We start from the raw sequence: 20763 nt of genomic DNA on the forward strand, positions 1-20763 counted from the left end.
TACCTAAATCCTTATTTCCCTTGTCTTGTTGCTGTTGAACAAAGTTGTACAGCATTTGTTTTGCCACATTAACGTGACATTTTAAGGCCTTAGATAGGTACTTGTAGGTGATCACCTAAAGATAATAAATTTTGTCAAATGATATACAAAAGAAACAGAAAAACTCAATTGAAATGTCTAAGAAGAAAAACAAAATTAATTTCAATTTTAAGTCGATCTTTCATTGTTTCTCAAACCGCGTGAAGCTGAAGACATTAAAATAGTAATCTAAGAAAGAAACATATTACCAGATGTGACTTAATAGTTTAACATTAATGATAATACTTAGAAAATAATCATGCTGACATAAATTGCTGGCTGAGGAGGGAAGGAAACATTGAGTAACCACAGAGATAGGATCCGCAGGGCTAAGCTTTGGTAAAAGTCTACTCAACACCTTATTAAAATTAAGTGATAGAGGTAGAGTTTCAGTCCTGGAAAGAAACTTTGAGGGGAAGCATCAACTTACCTTATCCTCTTCTAAGATCCACTCCTCCAGATTTTCCATGAACATGGAGTCAACCTTACTGATTTGTTCCTCCTCCATTTTGGATCTGAAAAATTTATACAAATAAGTAACTTTAATCATGTGTAAAGAGCTAACTAATTTTTAAAAAAGGTATAAAAGCAGTTTTATTCTCTAAGGATTTTGGCAAATTAAACCTGACTACTTTTTTCACCCATCAAAAAATTACTTTTATTTGATTTTACACATAGTATAAAAAGCATAAATATTAAATAGATTTTTACAATATAATAACATAAACAAAATACATAATAGTTACTCAATTTTTGTTGCATCACCAAAATAATGTTTAAAAAGAATCTAAAAAAAATTAATTCTGTATTGTAATAACTTTAGAAGATTTTTTAATCAAATAATCAATGTACTTTTTAAATAATTTGACATGTATATTTTATTTCTCAGTTAAAAGAAAAAATCTTTAAGTAGCGAAACTGTAATCTTCTATTCTGTTTTATTAATAGGTACTTGAGCTATAAATCTTAGTCTTAATTGGAGGGCGGGGCGAAGCTCCTTTACAACTCGCTCCGCGTCGCCTTTCACAGAATCACCAGTAAACTGAAAGGAGAACAATTATTAAAATGAATAAATTCGCGTCATTTTCTTGTAATTTAAAATTTTAAAAGAATTAAGGTTTAGATACAATAAGCAACGATACATAAATATGATTATTGCGATAAGTAAGCAAAATAACCCTTTACCTGATACTTAATATGGTACAACAGATCACACATAGTATCCATGTATTTCAGATGGGGCTGAGATTGGTCCACCCGTAGTATCAACTCATATAGTTGGATGGTTACGTTGAAGAGGACTTTCATGATCTTGTCTATTCAATAGGTATATACATATTATTTTTTATTTTTTTTCATATCACAGGACGCAAACAAATCTTGTGGAAAAAGTCCCGAGGGTTTAAAATTCGAATTAAAAAATGCTTGACCAAAAGTAATTCTAGTATACACAGAAGATGCTATTTAGCCAATTAATTCCATTTGAAATTGCCGAAAATAAAATATTTTGTTGAAGTAAAAATTGTATTTTTGGTGTAACTGAAAGGAAAGTGGGTATGAACGGGAGAAAAAAGGGAAGGGGGTTGAGGGGAAATTTTCACTTAGAATTGTTTGTCAGAGTCATATTACCTTTTCCCTGAGTATACAAAAATGATTTGATATCTTAAAATAACTCATATCATCTCATGGGATAACTATCAGTGACTATTGATACAGTGATGGGACAATTAAAGAAATTTAGCATTCCCCTATTTCTTTGTTTGAAAATTCTGATTTTGAAAACTTGTAAATCATGAGGGGGGGAGGGGGGTGGGTGGGTTCTGGGTTAATTTCTTTTTGGTCTAAACCTTGCAAAGTTGGTACGGATTTGGCTGAAACACCCTGAATATGAAGTTGTAAAACAATGTATATTTTCCTGTATATAATCTTTGTAAGAAAGGTCCAACCATGTGAAGCACAAACATCAGCTGTTCTTCTGTCGTCACAATTGGTTTTATCCTGAAAATAAATAATCTTTTATTAGACAATTAAAGTTGATAATAGAACATTTTGTCAATAGGTACCTACTCAATAATATTTTCAATTTCTTGATTATATCTATTCAAAGCTGATACTATTATCAAACAAATCTATACCTGTCTCTTAAAAGCTCTAGAATTCCACACAGCTGATTAAATCCAGCATGCTGCCACGTAGCATGAACAACTGCCAATAAATAGGCAGCTCTTGTGTCCATCTGAATTAGAGGCAACTCGTAGATTTTAATTTTTGAGATTTTTTAAAACATAGTAATGTCAAAGGCCAGAGATAATCAGAAAAGTATGTTTAAGTTTATATATTTTCCAAAATTCATAATAAGGAAATACCACTTATTGTACTATATGAATTGAGGAAAGAAATAGAGGGAGTTGGAGGGAAAGAAATTCAACCACATTGAAAAATACACACCCCTGCTTATGTAATATTACACTCAAAAGTGGAAAAATGATTTTTAAGAGTCGTTCCTTAAGGCTATCAACATGTGCAAAATCAAACATTTGCATTGGTGATATATTTCCGCCAGTAACCTCGTTCCACTGGGTCATTAGGTCAGACTGCAACAAGCTTAGTACTCTAAACAATAATATCTATTAGCTGATTATTATATTTCCAACTAGCTGAGCTGTTGTTTGTACATTTGTCACTTGCTTTGACTTAAAAAATACTATGTATAACTTTTAAAATAAATTTTTTTATTTTCTTAAATAGTCGATTATTTGACGATTTGGTAGACAATCATAAGAGATGCAATTATTTATGTCCGTTTGTTCTAACATCTGATTTGAGGGCTTCGCTTTTATGGATGTTTTTAGCTTTGTTAAAACAGATTTTGTATTTCTAAAACTTATTTTACCTATTATGAAGACCATCCCAGTAGACAGGAGGAAGGTAAGATAAAATAATTCCTACAGAATTTATCCAGTCTGGTAACTTATCACCTATACAAAAATTTCAAGAAATGTTTTTTTTTATGTATTTAATATTTATCTTATTACCTGGGTACCTATTCAATTTGGCTAAACTCACGGATCTTGACAAACCAATCAAGATCAGATAAAAATGCCCCCAAGTTTAAAATCCCACCCAATTGCGAAAATGTGTCAATAAAAAGTCCAATCTCAGAAATTAGCATCTATCCCCTAGTAAAAGAAAAGTATCATAAAATTAAATAGTTAAATTGAAACTTTTCGGTAGTCTCTTGTATCAAAAATATTTCATTATTTTCATTTATAGTTACCTGGAATATGACAGCTGTTCTCCAGAATAACATCCACCAGTCTCTCTCCCACAGCCACAGGATCCATATTGAGAATCATTAGCTCCACACAAGTAACATAAAGTCCATGTGCACCCTCATTAGGGAATTCGCTGAATCTCCAGTCCATGGTAGGGAATGCTTGTACCTAAAAATATATGCATGGTTAAACAAATATAGTAAGTCTAGATGTAGTACAATCCTAAATTGGAGCAATCCAACCAAATTATTGGAGGGAACATTAGTCCGAAAATTTCACAGATATCTAATGTTTTAAAACAACATTATGATATTCGATGGCTAAATTGTCCAATATTTTAATCAAAAATTTAAATCTATAGAAGGGGTAATTTTGTTTATTATAATTAATGATGAATATCAATTCATCCTTTATTGTCTTATCCATTAAGATCCCTGCATCTATGTGATGCTGTAAAACTTTAACAAGAGCGCCTAAACTTATCAGACACTGAACTCGTCTCCCATATGAAAAATCATTAATGATGTACCTAAATGAGTGCTTATCAGAGAAGCTTCCTCTTACCTTTGTGTCCATAGCTCCAACCATCCTGCCAACAAGATGATGGAAATATTCAGGAGTTGCTTTCCATATTTTTTCCTCTCCATCCGGACCCTTTCTTTCCTCTTCAGGACATATGTAGTTGGAAGTGATCTCCTGAGAAAACGCCCAGTTCGGTGGTCGTACTTCCTACAAAATAAAACAGTAACAGGGGTGTATTATTTTCCATTTAAGTAAAACTTTTACCCCCTTTTCTATTTCTTTCCTTAATTTATTTAATACAAAATGCTAAGCTTCTAGTATCTAAGAGTTCTGTATTCGAAGGTGTAAGGAGGGCCTTGAAAATAGCCTAAAACCTAAGAAATAAACCATCCCTGAACTATCGTCCATCCACTATATTTTTAGTTTTAAATGAAATAAAAAAATTTGGGGAGTGTCATTTTTTCTGGGGGGGGTTGATTTCTCTAGGTAGGGTGGAATTACCCTCCCCCAAAAATAGTTATAAACCATCCCTGGACCTATAAGAACCTTTATTGTAAAGGAGAACCATATAGTCCATTCTTTTTGTTGTCATGTTTATTATAATTGAATATAACAGTCACGCTACTTTTATTGACTTTCAGAGTTTATGTTTTCTTACCTTCAATGCCTGATCAACCAGGGTAGCAATATGTTGTCTCAAGCTGGGCCTAGTCCTCAGTGATGCCTCGTAGTAGAAGAAAGTATTATACAGGTAGGTGATGGGAGCATCGTGGAATTTAAACAAACAGCCAAGATGGGTAAACAAGGTCTCCAATGATTTCTGTATATCAATATAATATATGAACATTTTGTTTCTTATATTACTTTGATTAGCCATAGTTTCTTAGAATTTAGAAGAGTCCTAGAGTATGACAAAACACTTTTGTATCTATGCACTTTTCCTAAATGGGACAGCCTCTAAAGGCTAGAGGCGAATCTTCATTATTAAAACACAATAAACATTGAAAAGGTGTACAATTACATTAATGTTTTGTTAAATATTAAAAATTACATGATTAAAGATATACCTATTGGCGGAAAAATAGATTTTTCGTTTGTTTATAGTACATATAGGCCTAAATGTCTGAAAAAATTTGAAGGTAAAGGGATAGTTTTAGCCTATTTTTCATTAGATAATATCTTACCCCTATAAAGTCCTTTAAAGGCCCCATGACTGGAGCGTAGCCAAAATAAAATTGCAATATAAATAAAAATGTGATATATTATTATTCCTGAACGGGTGGCAACTCAATGTACCTATGAACCACGACATCAAAAACTGGCAGGAATCTAAGGCAAACATTGCCATAATAGGTTGGCAACGTAGGTTGAGATATTGATTGAGATTCCTGTATTTTTTTTTCGCTTGTCAAGCAACAATATATTTAGACGATTTTTTAAAACTGATATATATAGTTTCATATCAATGATGCTTTAAGTGTTAACATAGCTAAAAGGTATAGAATATACATGATATTTTGGCAGGAAAAAAAATGTCGATTTAAGTTGCTAACATGGATCATTTTTGGGTTAGTTCTTTCATCCAGTAATTGTGGAGGGGTGGATCATCATTTCAGATAGCTACAAGTTCTACTTTATTAGAGTACATGATAAATAATCTGGTGTAAGATCCAAGTAATAATAAATCCATTTATAGCTGGGTATTGTTAATTTGGAGCTTTTGTTGCGTGATTATTATTTGTATTACACATTTACATTGTCTATTTGAATTATAATATCAATAATTAAGTGTTTACGCTTGACAAGGTTCCTCTGAAGATAATTCGAGTGAGAATTGTTCAGGAAACTTCTTGTGAATCTCCATGTGTTTCTCATGCCAGTTTTGTTGACTATGGTGATCTGTTTTTAAAAAAATGAGGATAGGTTCATAGCGATTCAATTTTGGAATATTTTTCTTCGTATTATTACTTTTTTCGGTCTTTGTATGTTTAAATGTGTGCGTAAATTAAATATAAGACCCCAAAGTTAATAAGCCAAATAATAATATAACGTAAGTATAAAATTGTGGGGACTAGTGTAATAAACAGCGCAATGCCCCCTCCCTCCCAGTATGCCATCACAGTGTTTTGTTATTACTCCACCCCTCCCTGGATTCATTGTGCGACAAACTTCATTCACTCTGGCCCGGAATTCTGCAGGTTTCAACAACAATACCTGTAAAACAAATATGGCTAACTCCTAGTGGTTTCAAAATGAACTGAAAAGAAACCACCACAAAATATAAAATTTTATCTAAAATAATCTTTACTACCTGTATAATGAAGAAACAGACTTGTGCTTCATTTCCTTCGTGTGTTCTTAGTACCATACTCAAAACAAATCTAAACCAAAAATGCTATTTCAATTGGCATTGACACCCCTATACATACACCCCCCTTCTGCACGCCACTGATCTAATCTCTATACAAGAAAATACACCAGTCAAAACTCTCATTTTGTTATCCTAGACCCAGTGTTGCGGATCCGGATCCGCATTTTTTTTGAGTCCAAGGATCCAAATCCGGATCCTGGGGTATAAATTTATGGAAAAATCTACCTAAATTTATATAAAATAGTCACTTACAAAGACATTCTTGTGATGAAAGCCAATCTTTAAGGTTTAGGTCCAGACTTAAAAATGAAAAGTATTTTTGACTTCGAGATTAAGGAATAAATATTTTTTGAAAAATTTGGTGATTTTATTTTTATTGTCAAGGATCCGGAGTCGGATCCGGATCCGCACTTAACAAATTTGGAGGATCCGGATCCGCATACAATCTATGCGGATCCGCAACACTGCCTAGACCTAATTAGTTTTACTTTTTTAACTAAATCTTTGTCTGTCTACCCCCAGTTATACCTGTCCAGGGTGATGACATTGTACTTCCAGATCATGGTGTTGGTGGCGTCGATGGCCTTGGTCACGTGACCTCCCCCACTAGACTTGCTAAACTCCAACACCAAATAGTCACAGAATGTGCGTAGATGCGCGGCTAACTGTTTGGCACCTAATTCATATTTTTTTATCACTTTTAGTTTAAAGAAAGTGGAGTAAACTATGATACAGTATTAATATAGAAAATCAATTGACATGCTCCGTGAATTTTATATTTAAACGATCATCATAAAAAATAGAATTCAAGATTGTTTTTACTACAATGAGGATAATAAAATATATGGCGGTTTCCCTCAAAGGTTAGGTCAAATTAGGTACTGGGAAGCCCGAAAAGGTTAGGATTTGCAAAAAATACTCTCCCACCCCCCTCCCGTCTATTTCTATTTTGTATTAAAATGATGGGAAGCGGGAGTTTCAGTGCTCAATGGGAACTTTGAGGGAAAGCAATAAAAGTTCTACTAGTAGGTACTTACAATGGTGTAATATATGTACTTATTATTAATATTAAATGATTATTTTATTCTAAAATTATCTTTACCTGTTCTTTCAAGAACTTTGTAAGCGGCCACAGGTATATTTCTGGCGGACTCATCCGACTCCATGATCATCTTCCAGAGGAGGCACAGGAAGGTGGAGTTGGTGTTGGTCTGGGAGAAGTGGTTGATCTTCTCCTGCTCGTTGGTCAGCTGGTTCCACAGGTTCCAGTCCTGATACGTAAAATTGGTTGACTGTTATAAATCCATGCGGACCAAGAGGTCCATTAAATTAATATTATATTGTCTAAGGAATTAAGTGTCTATTAGCAAACTTTTTAACTATTGAAAGTGACATTTTCACTGAATTCCTTCAACAAAAAGTTCTTTTTTTTTATGTTAAGTTAAGTTAGGTTATATTATTTGAAAGTTTTTGTAGGTTTTTCAGTTGCTGTAATAGACATTTCTTTTTTTAAAAGCTTAAATGTCATCAACAATGCTACCCAATAAATTACCTCATATGGGCAATTACTTGACATAGCGGCAGTAGGAACCATTACTAACATCATAAGCTATGGCACAGTGTTAAGCCTTGAATTATTCGAACCTATATCCTCCCCCCAGGCTCGCGGGTCAAATACTAAATTCGTACCTCATCCACATTTCTTTTAATCTGGCTGGCAGTATCTCTAACAGGTGGCATGTCATTTACAAGATCAAGTAAGGTCTATAAGTAATAATTCTTCAATCTAAAAACTTTACAAAATGTTTGAATAGGTACCTTATATGTGATTATTTTTAAAACTAAACGTTCTCAATTTGATCGCGGTATATTAGGAAACGAATTGTTTGGGTTTTTCTATTTCAATATTAAAAGTAAATTAATAAAAATTAAAGTAGTTAATTTTTGCATCATACCTATTGTAGACAGCTTTCCGCGGTTATTGAAATGATAAAATTAAAACCAGTCTTGTTAGCCCCGATTGGCTAAAGCCAAAGGCCCGGGCTAACAAAACTGGTATTGATTTTATGATTTTTATTTTCATATTCGTAGAAAATTTCTGTGCTACGAGGCTATAAGTGAATTTTCGGTATAGCTGAGAACGGTTTCTAATCCACCGGATATTAATCGGTTTCGAAGCCATACTAGAGAAGTAAAAAGTGATCATTACAAATTGACATGTTTGGACACGAAAAAAATTGATTGAAGATAAATTCCTGTGGAAAATGTTTGAGAGTATGGGAGGGCAGAGTGAGGGGTGTGCTCTGCATGATTCCTGTGACAACTTCTTTCAGCCAGGGTATGCTGTTGTTATCTAAGCCTCCAATATGAACTGTCCTTGCTAGGGTTAGTAGCACCACCCTAATTGTTACAATAATAACAGTTTATGTACTTTTTAAAAACAGATTTTCACAAATCTATTAACATGTACGTTTTCGGAGCATAGAAAGAAAACGAAGTAACGGGTTCGTCAAATTTTTATACTAGTTTTTTTTAGGTTATTTAGGTCAGGTTAGGTAATGTAATCGAGCCCCCTGCAAGGGCTAGAAATAGAAGAAAAGCTTCTGTGAAAATACGACTAAACCCGCTACTTCGTCTTCTTCCCATGATTCAAGTTTTCTTCTTAAATACCTACTTTTTTTTATTTTCATTTAGAACTGGTTCATATTATGCAAAGCTATTATTTTCCTGTTCAATTCTTCAGAATCTCCATACAATGTATAATTTGGTTTAGCTGTAGTGCCAGGAGGAGGTTTAGGACTGTTCATCTCATAGTTACCCATCCCTGAAATAAATATGAAATAAGGGGGTCTAGTGGGTGTTTTGGGGCTCGATTATAGTTGAGAGGGTAATGACTCGATCATCATTAAGATGTGATGATCTAAACTTCCCATGCGCCTTCGCCTAACTGTTTAAAAAGCATCATAACATAAGTACAAATCAGGTTTAAATTATTTTTTGCTGATTTTTTTTTGTCACTAGAACTCCTTTTTAGCTTCAGAAATAAGAAATATATTTATGTAGACATTGATATGGCATTGATAGTAAATACATTAAGTAAATAATATCTGTAAATAATCCTAGATAATTACTGCGACATGATAAGAAATGGAGTAGTTATTCTACAATTAACATAAATTATGTTTTACCTGTAATTAATCTGAGAGCACTGCTCTCAAGCATAAGAGTCAGCTGGGCATGATTGGGAATATGGGAGGCCATTTGATGTAGAGTTGTTAGTAAACTTAATCTGAAGTGAGCCTGAAATATAAAAAAAGATGATTTAAGTTTTTGGGCATCTATTGGAAATCTTTAACATGCTAACTTAATTGTTCTTTAAGTCTGTTAAAAGATCTATTTTTTAGAAGCGTACCTACTTTATATTTTGGATGTCTGTAACTGAAGATCATTAAATATAATATTAGGTTCTTAGCAGCATATCTCCCTCAGAGTATTCCTTTATAAACACTCATTCAGCTGAGATAATAAAAACCCAGGGAACAAAGGGGACATTGGGCTGTAAAATAAACGTGTACCCAAAGTTCTATCTTATTTGTTGGCTAAAAACTTTGGATGCTTCTATCTATATTTAATTGAGTGTTTCTTGACTAGAACTGTCCAAACTTTTCAACCAATAACAAATTCTACAGAAGGGTGTAGTTTTGCTTTCCATTGTTGGAGATATGTATTAAATATTCGCCCATTGTCTTATCCCTTAATATCCCTGTATATATTCTTTATATCTCTAAATTATCTGGATTACCTGAACATGGTGAACACGGTAAGAGAATATTTCCAGAAGTGTGTACAGATACCCCCAGGCTTGGCATTGGAACACCTAAAAAAAAGCTAAAGTGATCCTTATATAACAAGGATGACAACATCCATAAAAGCGAAGCACTGAAACGGTAGGACAAACGGACATTAAAACTTGTATAGTGTCTAAACTGAATAATTAGAATATAAAAGTATAAGAGTCGAAGCAAAATAGTAAGTAAATTTGTTGAAAAACTGCTTGATACAGGATAATGTTTATGGACATACTTACATTTTTAGGACTTGATTATAGAGTTGATTCGCTTATACTATTGTTATTTGTTGTCCCAGGAATCAATATACCAAAAATCAGATCAAACGGATAATTAGATCACATAAAAATTTGTTGTTAAAAAAGTAGAAAAATCAACATGTTTAAAATGGACGTACCGACATTCTAGTAATGATTATAGAGTTGTTACGGTGTTTAAATCGTACCTAACTACTACAGAAATCATCATGCAAAATTTGAAATCGATAGGACAATTCTAACATGCCTAAATTAACGAATAAAAGCTATCTATCTCGGACGGACGTACGGACGGACGTATGGACGGACGGACCGACCCTAATTATAGAAAAGCTTCGCTTTTAAAAATAGCTAGATGTATAACTATCTATGTGTCTGTCTGTCTGTCTGTCTGTCTAAAGTTAGGATCTCGCTAACCATTGAAACGATAGGGTCCTCATTTACAGTAAAGCTTCTGACAGGTCAAGAGAGATCAAATAAGATCTCGGGGACCATTGCCATGAAAATTTAAGAAATTAAATGTTTACTTTTGTTATTACTTTATCCAGAAAACTTTTGATGCCAAGTGTTTCTAGTTCTGAGTAAACCAACAAGCGGCTGTAGGTCTCGACCATACCTAACAATTTAATAATTAAAAGCCATGACATGTTATGGACAGTTATATATTCCTTGTTATAGGTAGTTTGTAACATAAAAGATGAACGATATATGAATGTAATTCCCACTAACATGGGACCAATATTCTAGGAGGCGTTGTCACTCAAAGTTCCTTGATGAGCACATGCAAGTAAGACCCCTAACATATTTTTTTTTTTAATTGATAAGGATGGAGCGGAAGTTTTATGTTTATTGATTCCACGGACAATCAAACATGCTAGATGCAAAGAATCTTCTAATTGTTGAAAATTAAATGCGTTGTTACTCTGTATTTGTTAATGCTTATTTTCCGATGATCTAGTTTGATAAGCTTCGCTTTTATGGCTGAGAAGTTTTCAGCGTTGTTTTGAATATACCAAAAAAAATAATACCTGGTGAAATGGCAATATTAGATTTGCTGGTTGCCATTTTAACAAAATGCGACACAATATGGTGAAGTAGAGACATCTTACTGTGAACTGATAAACTAAATTCACAAACATTTAACAATACTTTAATAATCAATTTTATTTACACTATGCCACAACCTCACGGTTTTCCATTAGCCGTTTGCCAAAAAAATGTAAAAGACCCGTGGATTTTGAGGAAAAAAACAATGGAAGATGAATTGTTGTAAACCCCCAATTATGATTAACATAATTACCCCAAATTAATCTAAATTATGAAGATTTAACATAAGTACCTACAAGTTTCAAATCAATTAAGAACAGAACGTGTTGATAAAACTTTGGTTATCGATATAATTTATTATCCAACGTCCCCCTCCCTCCCAAGAAAATGTATTGATAATTTCTTCCCTGTCAAGGATGTCCATGTGCAAAGGTTGAACGGGCAGCGCAGCCACAACGTGAACACCAGGCATGGGTGTGGTACCATTGTGCCCGCCACCGCCGCCCTGCTGGCTACTTCCGCCAACCGCTTCAATCAGGGCAAGCATAGGTGCCTATAAAAGGATCAATGAAAAATAAATGTTAGTTAAATATTTAGTACCTACTAAGATACTTTTCTTCTTTATGTAAGTACTAGCGGCTACACCCCTAGGGCCTCTAGGGGCACTTGAGGAGGTGGGAGTAGAATCCCAAAACCTATTTTTTTCATTTACCTAGATTTTTTATAAAGTAAAAAAAAAAATTTTTGAGGGGGGCGTTCTTCCCACGACCCCAACTTTTTAGTTTAAAAAAAATTAAGTTATTTTTTTTTGGGGGGGGGGGGGGTGGAATTTTTTCTAGGGGCGAATTATCTTGGGAGGGCAGTGGTACCCTCCCCCAAAATAGTTATAAACCTTCCCGGGGCCTATGAGAATCTTCCCTGTAAAGGAGAACCCGATTGGTTCAGCGGTTAGCGAGATCCTTCGGTACAAACAAACAGACAAACATCCTTTTACTTTATTATAAGGATTTGTCTAGATTTTAATACGTTTCAACAAAAGACAAAATTTTAACAAAGTTTGCTAAAATTGCTCAATTTTTTATATTAAGGAGGCTTATCTAATAATCATGGCATGTCAGTATTTAGGTTTAGAATTTGACACCTCGAATATATGTACATCTCTTAATAAAGAAGCAGTCTTTTTCAAAAATCTTTTTAGATTTTAGTGTTATTTTATTTATTTATAAGCACAAATGTTGGTTTTTTATGGCTGTGTTAATTATGGACAAAATTGTCCCTGTTTCAACTCAAAGCCAACCTGGAATAGATCAGTAGTGGTGGAGAAGCTATTACAGAGCAAGGGCACAATATAACTAGTTCCCTGGGGGTCCAGGCTCACGGGGTGTTGCGCAGCATTTTCAAGAAATTCAAGGTGTTTGAGCAATGCTACTGGCAGACGGAATCCAAAACTAGAACAAATATTAATCCTTATATAAAGGCAACATGATGTCTGTCAGTTTAAGTGTAAAAATGCATCCTACCCCACCCCACCCCTTATTTCTAAAACTTTTTTAAAACTAAAATTGAAAGTGGAGGGTCGATTTTTAGAAACATGTTTCCTAGGACAACAAGTTACAATATAATAAGCGAAGCATCTCTATAATCAAGTTCCTTAAATGTAAGCAATAAGTATGTCTTTAAAAGTATTTAAGCAACTTACTTACAATTTTGATTAGGCTTACTTATATTAACTAAATAGTATGGATACTCAACAATTGTTAATATCCGTTTGTCCTACTAACTGATTTAGAAACTTTGCTTTTATAGATATGTCTTCCTTGTTAAGAATTAGAAAATGAAATCAAACTAACCTTGTTTTATCCGCCAAGGCCTTTTTCTTGATATGAATGTAAATCCCCGCTGCAGCCAACTGTTCAATACAATCTGGAGAATCTGTGGTGGGTACAGGTAGGGGCATGGTCTCAGAGTACATAGCAAACAAACGTAAAACCTAAAATTAAACATAGATTTATCTTTGTATTAGTTAGAAATGGCTTAAATTGTTGTTTTATTATTTTTATTTGCTTGATTATTTTACTAGCATAAAAACTCGTCATTTTATCTTATATTTTAGTTTCAATGGAGGGGGTATTTTCCATGGGACTTTTCCCCTAGGCATGATCTTCCTTCCCCGAATAAAGTTTAAAATCAGCACCGATATTTAAGAATCTTTCCTGATAATACAATATCAATAAAAGACACTCACAAACAGAACACATCCAGCTCTTTTATTTTGGATTATTTTGTTTTCATTTACCTCAACAAAGTCTTGTGGTGGATTTTTCTGAATTGACCCAGAAATAAACTGCAACAATAGGAGCATCAGCTTATCACGACCCTTACTCAAATTTTCATTTTGTATCCCATCAGCTAATTCAGATATTATGTTGGGGAAGGTTACGTACTGGTACAGCACGAAGAAGATCATTTTAGATGATAACAACCTAAAAATAAATATATTGTTATTTTTAATAAAATGATCAATTTGTCCATATAGGCAAGAAGTGACAAACATTATTACAAATAAACTGTTATAAAAAAAATTATGTAGAACATTTTCACAAATAACCAAGGATCTATAAGGAGCAGACAATGACCGATAAATAATTTACATCCCCAATGAAGATACTCAAAATTTCCTTTCTGTAGATTACAATCAGTGGTTAAAACGTTTGGACACCGAACTTAATGAACCAACTAATTAAAATTCAACTAAAGTTCCCAAAGTTGATAAGCCAAGGAATAGGAAAACGTTATAATTACACTTTGGGAACGAAAGTAAAAAAAAAGCCCAATGTCCCCTCTCTACAATTTGATAACAACATGTCTTATTTTTAAAAGTAATCGTTCTTGTTTTACTGATAAAGCTAACCTGAAAAGTTGGTTGATAAGCTGTGTTGGGTAGAGATCAAATTCACAAGCCCGCATAAGCTCCAGTAAACAATATACAACCTACGGAAGTGTATTTGTCAAGGAAAAATTTTGAGCTTTTTTAGCTCATTTATAAAGCAACAGTATCTTATTTAAAGCTCTGTTTTAAAAATACCAACTTCAAGCCTTTAACATGGGGTTTAGATTCTGAGAAAAAAGTTATACCTCTCCCGTTCTTTTATAAACTGATATTTTTACATCATATCATACTTTATTTTAGTAAAAGTACAGATTAGGACATTATTTATAGTAATCTAAAGCTACCCAATAATTGTCTACATCATACCTGTCCTTGAAGTGGTAAACAAACCCCTGGGGTGGGAGTTTCCTTTGTTGGCTTTTTCAAGCTTAGAACATGATTTATCAAATCTCTGCTGTAGTTTTGTGTCAACAAATGCCTAAACAAAGTAAGGGGGGGGGAAGTTTGTACACTTATAGGAAATGAAATTCAGTACCAAAGTTTGGGAGGGTACTGTGGGCTTGTTTTTAAAGTTATCAACCTAATTCTTTTTGTAGGCTCTCTTATATGACTGGATATACACGTATTTCTTTGAAAATTGAATTTCGGCACTTTCCTTCTAGGGGCTTGTGGAGCAATAGACCCCCCAAAACACTAAAAATATGAGTTCTGAACTTATTTTTAAAGATATCAACCTGATTTTTTTTTATAATACTTTTTTAACATAACCGAATCAACGAACCATTACAGATTTCATTTTGGGACTTTCCTTCTAGGGCCTAGTGGAGCAATAGACCCCCCAAAACACTACAAATATGAGTTCTGACCTTATTTTTAAAGATATCAATCTGATTTTTTTAATAATACTTTTTTAACATAACCGAATCAACGAACCATTACAGATTTCATTTTGGGACTTTCCTTCTAGGGCCTTGTGGAGCAAAAGACCCCAAAAAACACTAAAAATATGAGTTCTGACCTTATTTTTAAAGATATCAACCTGATTTTTTAAAAATAATACTTTTTCAACATAACCGATTGAAGAAACCATTACGGATTTCATTTTGGGACTTTCCTTCTAGGGGCTTGTGGAGCAATAGACCCCCCAAAACACTAAAAATATGAGTTCTGACCTTATTTTTAAAGATATCAACCTGATTTTTTTTATAATACTTTTTTAACATAACCGAATCAACGAACCATTACAGATTTCATTTTGGGACTTTCCTTCTAGGGGCTTGTGGAGCAATAGACCCCCCAAAACACTAAAAATATGAGTTCTTACCTTATTTTTAAAGATATCAACCTGATTTTTTTCAATAATACTTTTTTAACATAACCGAATCAACGAACCATTACAGATTTCATTTTGGGACTTTCCTTCTAGAGCTAGTGGAGCAAAAGACTCCAAAAAAACACTAAAAGAAAATTGAAGAAACCATTACGGATTTCATTTTGGTACTTTCCTTCTAGGGCTTGTGGAGCAAGACCCCCAAAATCTACGTACTATTACAGATTTCATTTTAGGACTCTCTTTCTAGGGGCTTGTGGAGCAAAAGACCCCAACACTAAAAATATGAGTTCTGAGCTTATTTTTAAATATATCAAACTGTTTTTTTAAAAATAATACTTTTTTAACATAACCGAACTAAGAAACCATTACGGATTTCATTTTGGGACTTTCCTTCTAGGGGCTAGTGGAGCAAAGATCCCAAAAACACTAAAAATATGAGTTCTGAGCTTATTTTTGAAGATATTAACCCAATTTTTTTATAATACTTTTTTAACATAACCAAATCTACGAAACAATACAGATTTCATTTTGGGACTTTCCTTCTAGAGCTAGTGGAGCAAAAGACTCCAAAAAAACACTAAAAATAGGAGTTCTGAGCTTATTTCTAAAGATGTCAACCTGATTTTTTAAAGAAAACTTTTTTAACATCTGACTTAATGAACCATTACAGATTTCATTTTGGGACTTTACTTCTAGGGACTAGTGGAGCAAAAGACCCCCCAAAACACTAAACATATGAGTTCTGACCTTATTTTTAAAGATATCAACCTGATTTTTTTAAAACACTTTTTTAACACTGAACTTGGTAACTTTTACAGATTTAATTTTGGGACTTTCCTTCTAGAAGCTAGTGAAGCAAAACACTAAAAATATTTTTTTAAAGTGAAATTTTTCACATAAATGAACTATGTAATCATTACAGATTTTGATTTCCTTCTAGGGTCCAATGAAAATGCGCTTGAATCAATTCACAGTCATATTCAAATATTATGTAGTATTCTTTAAAAAAATTACATTAAGACAACTAGATTAAGGTTTCATAATACTTGGTATAGAAATACTGTACAAAGACTAAAAATGATGATGTATCCGAACAAATTTTAAAAAATTCAAAAAAGTCAAAAACTATCTACATAATTGAAAAAAATTAAGTATTCAGTGTAAAAAAAGAAAACTATTAGTTATTGATTGGTTTTTCAATTGCAACAAATACAGCATGTCTTTTGTCCCACTAGCTTCTAGAAGGAAAGTCCCAAATGAAATCTGTAAAAGTTACCAAGTTCGGTTATGTTAAAAAAGTGTTAAAAAAACCAGGTTGATATCTTTAAAAATAAGGTCAGAACTCATATTTTTAGTGTTTTAGGGGTCTTTTGCTCCACTACACCCTAGAAGGAAAGTCCAAAAATGAAATCTGTAATGGTTCTTTGATTCGGTTATGTTAAAAAAGTATTATAAAAAAATCAGGTTGTTATCTTTAAAAATAAGGTCAGAACTCATATTTTTAGTGTTTTTGGGGGTCTTTTGCTCCACAAGCCCTAGAAGGAAAGTCCCAAAATGAAATCTGTAATGGTTTGTTGATTCGGTTATGTTAAAAAAGTATTATAAAAAAATCAGGTTGATATCCTTTAAAATAAGGTCAGAACTCATATTTTTAGTGTTTTGGGGGGTCTATTGCTCCACAAGCCCCTAGAAGAAAAGTCCCAAAATGAAATCTGTAATGGTTCGTTGATTCGGTTATGTTAAAAAAGTATTATTAAAAAAAAATCAGGTTGATATCTTTAAAAATAAGGTCAGAACTCATATTTGTAGTGTTTTGGGGGGTCTATTGCTCCACAAGCCCCTAGAAGGAAAGTCCCAAAATGAAATCTGTAATGGTTCGTTGATTCGGTTATGTTAAAAAAGAATTATAAAAAAAAATCAGGTTGATATCTTTAAAAATAAGGTCAGAACTCGTATTTTTAGTGTTTTGAGGGGTCTATTGCTCCACAAGCCCCTAGAAGGAAAGTCCCAAAATGAAATCTGTAATGGTTCGTTGATTCGGTTATGTTAAAAAAAAGTATTATAAAAAAAATCAGGTTGATATCTTTAAAAATAAGTTCAGAACTCATATTTTTAGTGTTTTGGGGGGTCTATTGCTCCACAAGCCCCTAGAAGGAAAGTGCCGAAATTCAATTTTCAAAGAAATACGTGTATATCCAGTCATATAAGAGAGCCTACAAAAAGAATTAGGTTGATAACTTTAAAAACAAGCCCACAGTACCCTCCCAAACTTTGGTACTGAATTTCATTTCCTATAAGTGTACAAACTTCCCCCCCCCTTATAGCGATTAAGTTTCGTAGATATCCCAATATACTGCTTTAAAATATTTCTTTTCTATTAAGGACGATTTTATGACAAATATCAATTTTATGTAATTCTAAAGAAAAGAATCCTAAATTATACCTTAAAAATCTTGGTTGTGGTTTGAAATACTCTTTGCTATAGGGAAGAATTCTATCATAGGTTGTTGTGTTTAGAGTCATCTTTAACAAAAACTTGAGGGTAGAATGTTCCAGCTTCCAGGTTGACATCACGTTTGCCCTTCCCAGGTATTCCACAACTATAGAAAATAATTACATAATTTTTTTTTTTTAAATCCACCAAGGTATTCAACAACTAAAAAACAATGATTAAAACCTTAACAATAATAAATTAACGTAATTAAAACTCACAAATTTACAATTTCAAGAAAGCTTTATAATTAAATAAAGAATTTTTTTTCACCTGGAAATAAATGTTGCAAATTAACACAGGACACAATAGCCGCAGCAGGACGGAAGGAGTCCACAAACTTGGAGACCAGAGGAACAAGGCTCCAGTGTGGCCAGTGGCTTGTGTCGGGGTAACTTTTCAAAATTTCGTTTACAATAAAATATCCCGGCAGCAGCGAAGCATTTCTGTTGAAAATATATTCCAGTACATCCTTTAGAGCATCGAGTTGCGGGGCTATGGATTTATCAATGTTGACTGGCAAACCAAGGGCTTTTTCTATACACAGCTTCATTATTTCTCTGACTCCCTTGTAATCAACACCACCCACTATTTGACGCACCAACTGGAATGAAACAATCCAAAGGGCGGAATTTTCATAAGTTAAATGTTCACTTTTCAGAACAGCATCACAAACAGCCCTGGGCTCAATTTTATGCTTGTTGACAGCAGATTGCAGAAATGCAAACACCCGTTTCAATACACAGGCATTTGTTAACTTTCCCGTGGATTTTATGTAGAATTTTGCAGCTTCGTCCAAATATTTTGGCTGGACGGTGTCCAAGATTTTGAAAAATTCTGCTTCTGCCGTTTCATGATTAGCCTGTTCATATTCACACAAACTTATTATGATGTAAGATAATTAACAAGTATAGTACAATAAAAAATAAAGTAAGCTTAATTGATACCCCTTTCCTCATTCCCTTTCTTGTAAAGGATGTAGTAATAGGTCCATAACTTAATAGACCCTATATTATAAATATTTCTTTTACATTTTAAGAAGTCATGTGGAATGATATGTTTCAAGTATGCAGATTAACCTTTAAAAATTTTTCATATGTTGTACAAATGTTTTTTAATGGTATACCGTTTTTTTTGTCATTATATTTTTTTTAATTTTATTGTGATCTTTACGTAACTTCAAATGAGTTTGTATTATTGCCTGTTTAAGATCTGGCCGATGTTTCAGAAATAAATTGAACCCAGTCTCCACTTGATCAACGAGAATTTGATCCGCCACAAATTGATTCAATTTTGCCTCTATATTGCGTTTCATCCGCTCCTCGATGTCGGCTGGGGAGGGTTGAGAGCTGGGAACACTTCCCGGCCCTTTGGACGTATTAGCTGCCCCGGCAGCGACTTGGGACGCCATTTTAAAACGATTATATGTATTAGATGTTATTCATTCTAAAATATATTTTATAAAATATTTTAGTAACACTTAAGGGGTAGTCGAACGAAATGCATTTAAACTTAAATTTAGTGAACCGCATATTTTTCCCTGTTCAGTTGTTTAAACTACACCTCTAGGGCATATATTCCAAAGAACTTAAATTTTCTACCAGGTACTTTTTAAAATATCAAGACATGAAAAGCATGTTTTTGTGACTTTTATTTTCATAAAAAACGGCATACCGATTATTTTAGTTAAGTTCTGCCTAATTGTTTGTTATTCAATGTAATACAAAATTCTCTATATGTTAAGTTTCATTACTCCAAGTACCAAAACTTGTCAAATGCACTTCATGCAACTATTACTTTAACATGTAATGTAAGGTGCTTCATCATGAATTGAATATTACATTATTAGCAGTTATACTTTTTTTATATTCTGACCTTCTAGGATAGAGGGGGACTTGTTGCTTGAATGTATTAAGGTTTATTTATTTCCAACATTAATAGTATATATATAATAGCAATGCTACAAGATGTAGTATGTGAGTAGATACAATTTAGAAATACTCTATAGCCTTCAAATTAAATATAATTATGAGTTAGTTTGAAACCACGCTTCGATCCTTTTAAGCGTTAATTATCTTTCTTTAAAATCAATTGATATATTTGCCGGTTTGATATATATATTAGCTAATTAATTAGTAAAAACAGTGTGTTTCTAGTCAAAACACACTCAATGGTCAAAATTTAGTGTTAAATACCGACTTTTATAGTATAAATTTAACTAACATAATAAATTAAGATAAGTTTCATTTATTTTTGTTTTTAGCCCGCTAAAATTAAAACTTTGATTTCCTAGCATTTTATGCTAGAAATATATATAGCAAACATTTAAGATAAAGTCTTTTAACATTACTTTTCCGTCTTTAAACAACATAAAGAATATATTAAAAAACATCGGGAAAAAGCGCCATTCCTATTACATTGTAATCATAAATTAATTAACTATGAAAAATTGCTTGAAAAATTTAAAAACAAATAATGCGCATAAATACAGGAGAATGCCGCAATAAATTATAGGATTTCTAAATGACGTCGTTTCATCTGCGAGTTATAACTTTGACCATTAAGCTTTTGGTGCCGAAAAATGCGCAAAAACTCTACATGTGCTGCTTTTGCAAGTATTGCAAATGTAGGTAACTATGAAGAAAAATCAT

General features: G+C 33.0%; 1 protein-coding gene across 1 annotated transcript; it reads right to left on the minus strand.

Annotated features, from left to right (window-relative positions):
- Positions 1 to 3: 3 nt before the first annotated feature.
- MED23 (mediator complex subunit 23) lies at positions 4 to 20585 on the minus strand. The gene is made up of 32 exons (XM_080167877.1): positions 19314 to 20585; positions 18386 to 18974; positions 18065 to 18221; positions 14655 to 14766; positions 14310 to 14389; positions 13695 to 13881; positions 13249 to 13388; positions 12696 to 12846; positions 11806 to 11951; positions 11380 to 11474; positions 10879 to 10967; positions 10049 to 10123; positions 9435 to 9546; positions 8973 to 9070; positions 8502 to 8645; positions 7936 to 8010; positions 7349 to 7517; positions 6775 to 6922; positions 6187 to 6256; positions 6023 to 6089; positions 5683 to 5774; positions 5147 to 5260; positions 4534 to 4695; positions 3918 to 4082; positions 3356 to 3521; positions 2972 to 3056; positions 2583 to 2691; positions 2214 to 2314; positions 1994 to 2076; positions 1264 to 1394; positions 509 to 1120; positions 4 to 115 (listed from the first exon to the last, which is right to left on the minus strand). Exons 1-31 carry the CDS (start codon positions 19521 to 19523, stop codon positions 1007 to 1009), a joined length of 4236 nt encoding a protein of 1411 aa, XP_080024003.1. The 5' UTR covers positions 19524 to 20585; the 3' UTR covers positions 4 to 115; positions 509 to 1006.
- Between the last annotated feature and the right edge of the window lie 178 nt (positions 20586 to 20763).

Source organism: Acartia tonsa, chromosome 7 (assembly GCF_053477335.1).
Source record: "Acartia tonsa isolate MP-2025a chromosome 7, ASM5347733v1, whole genome shotgun sequence".
In the NCBI taxonomy this organism is placed as follows: Eukaryota; Metazoa; Arthropoda; class Copepoda; order Calanoida; family Acartiidae; genus Acartia; species Acartia tonsa.

Excerpts from the sequence above, each read along its gene's own strand:
- MED23 (XM_080167877.1), bottom strand. The coding sequence starts at position 19,523 with ATGGCGTCCCAAGTCGCTGCCGGGGCAGCTAATACGTCCAAAGGGCCG. Across the intron at positions 12,847-13,248 it reads GCCTTGGCGGATAAAACAAG|TTTTGGATTCCGTCTGCCAG; the intron begins GTTAGTTTGATT and ends TATTTGTTCTAG. Across the intron at positions 5,775-6,022 it reads TTGTCGCACAATGAATCCAG|ATCACCATAGTCAACAAAAC; the intron begins GGAGGGGTGGAG and ends TTTTAAAAACAG.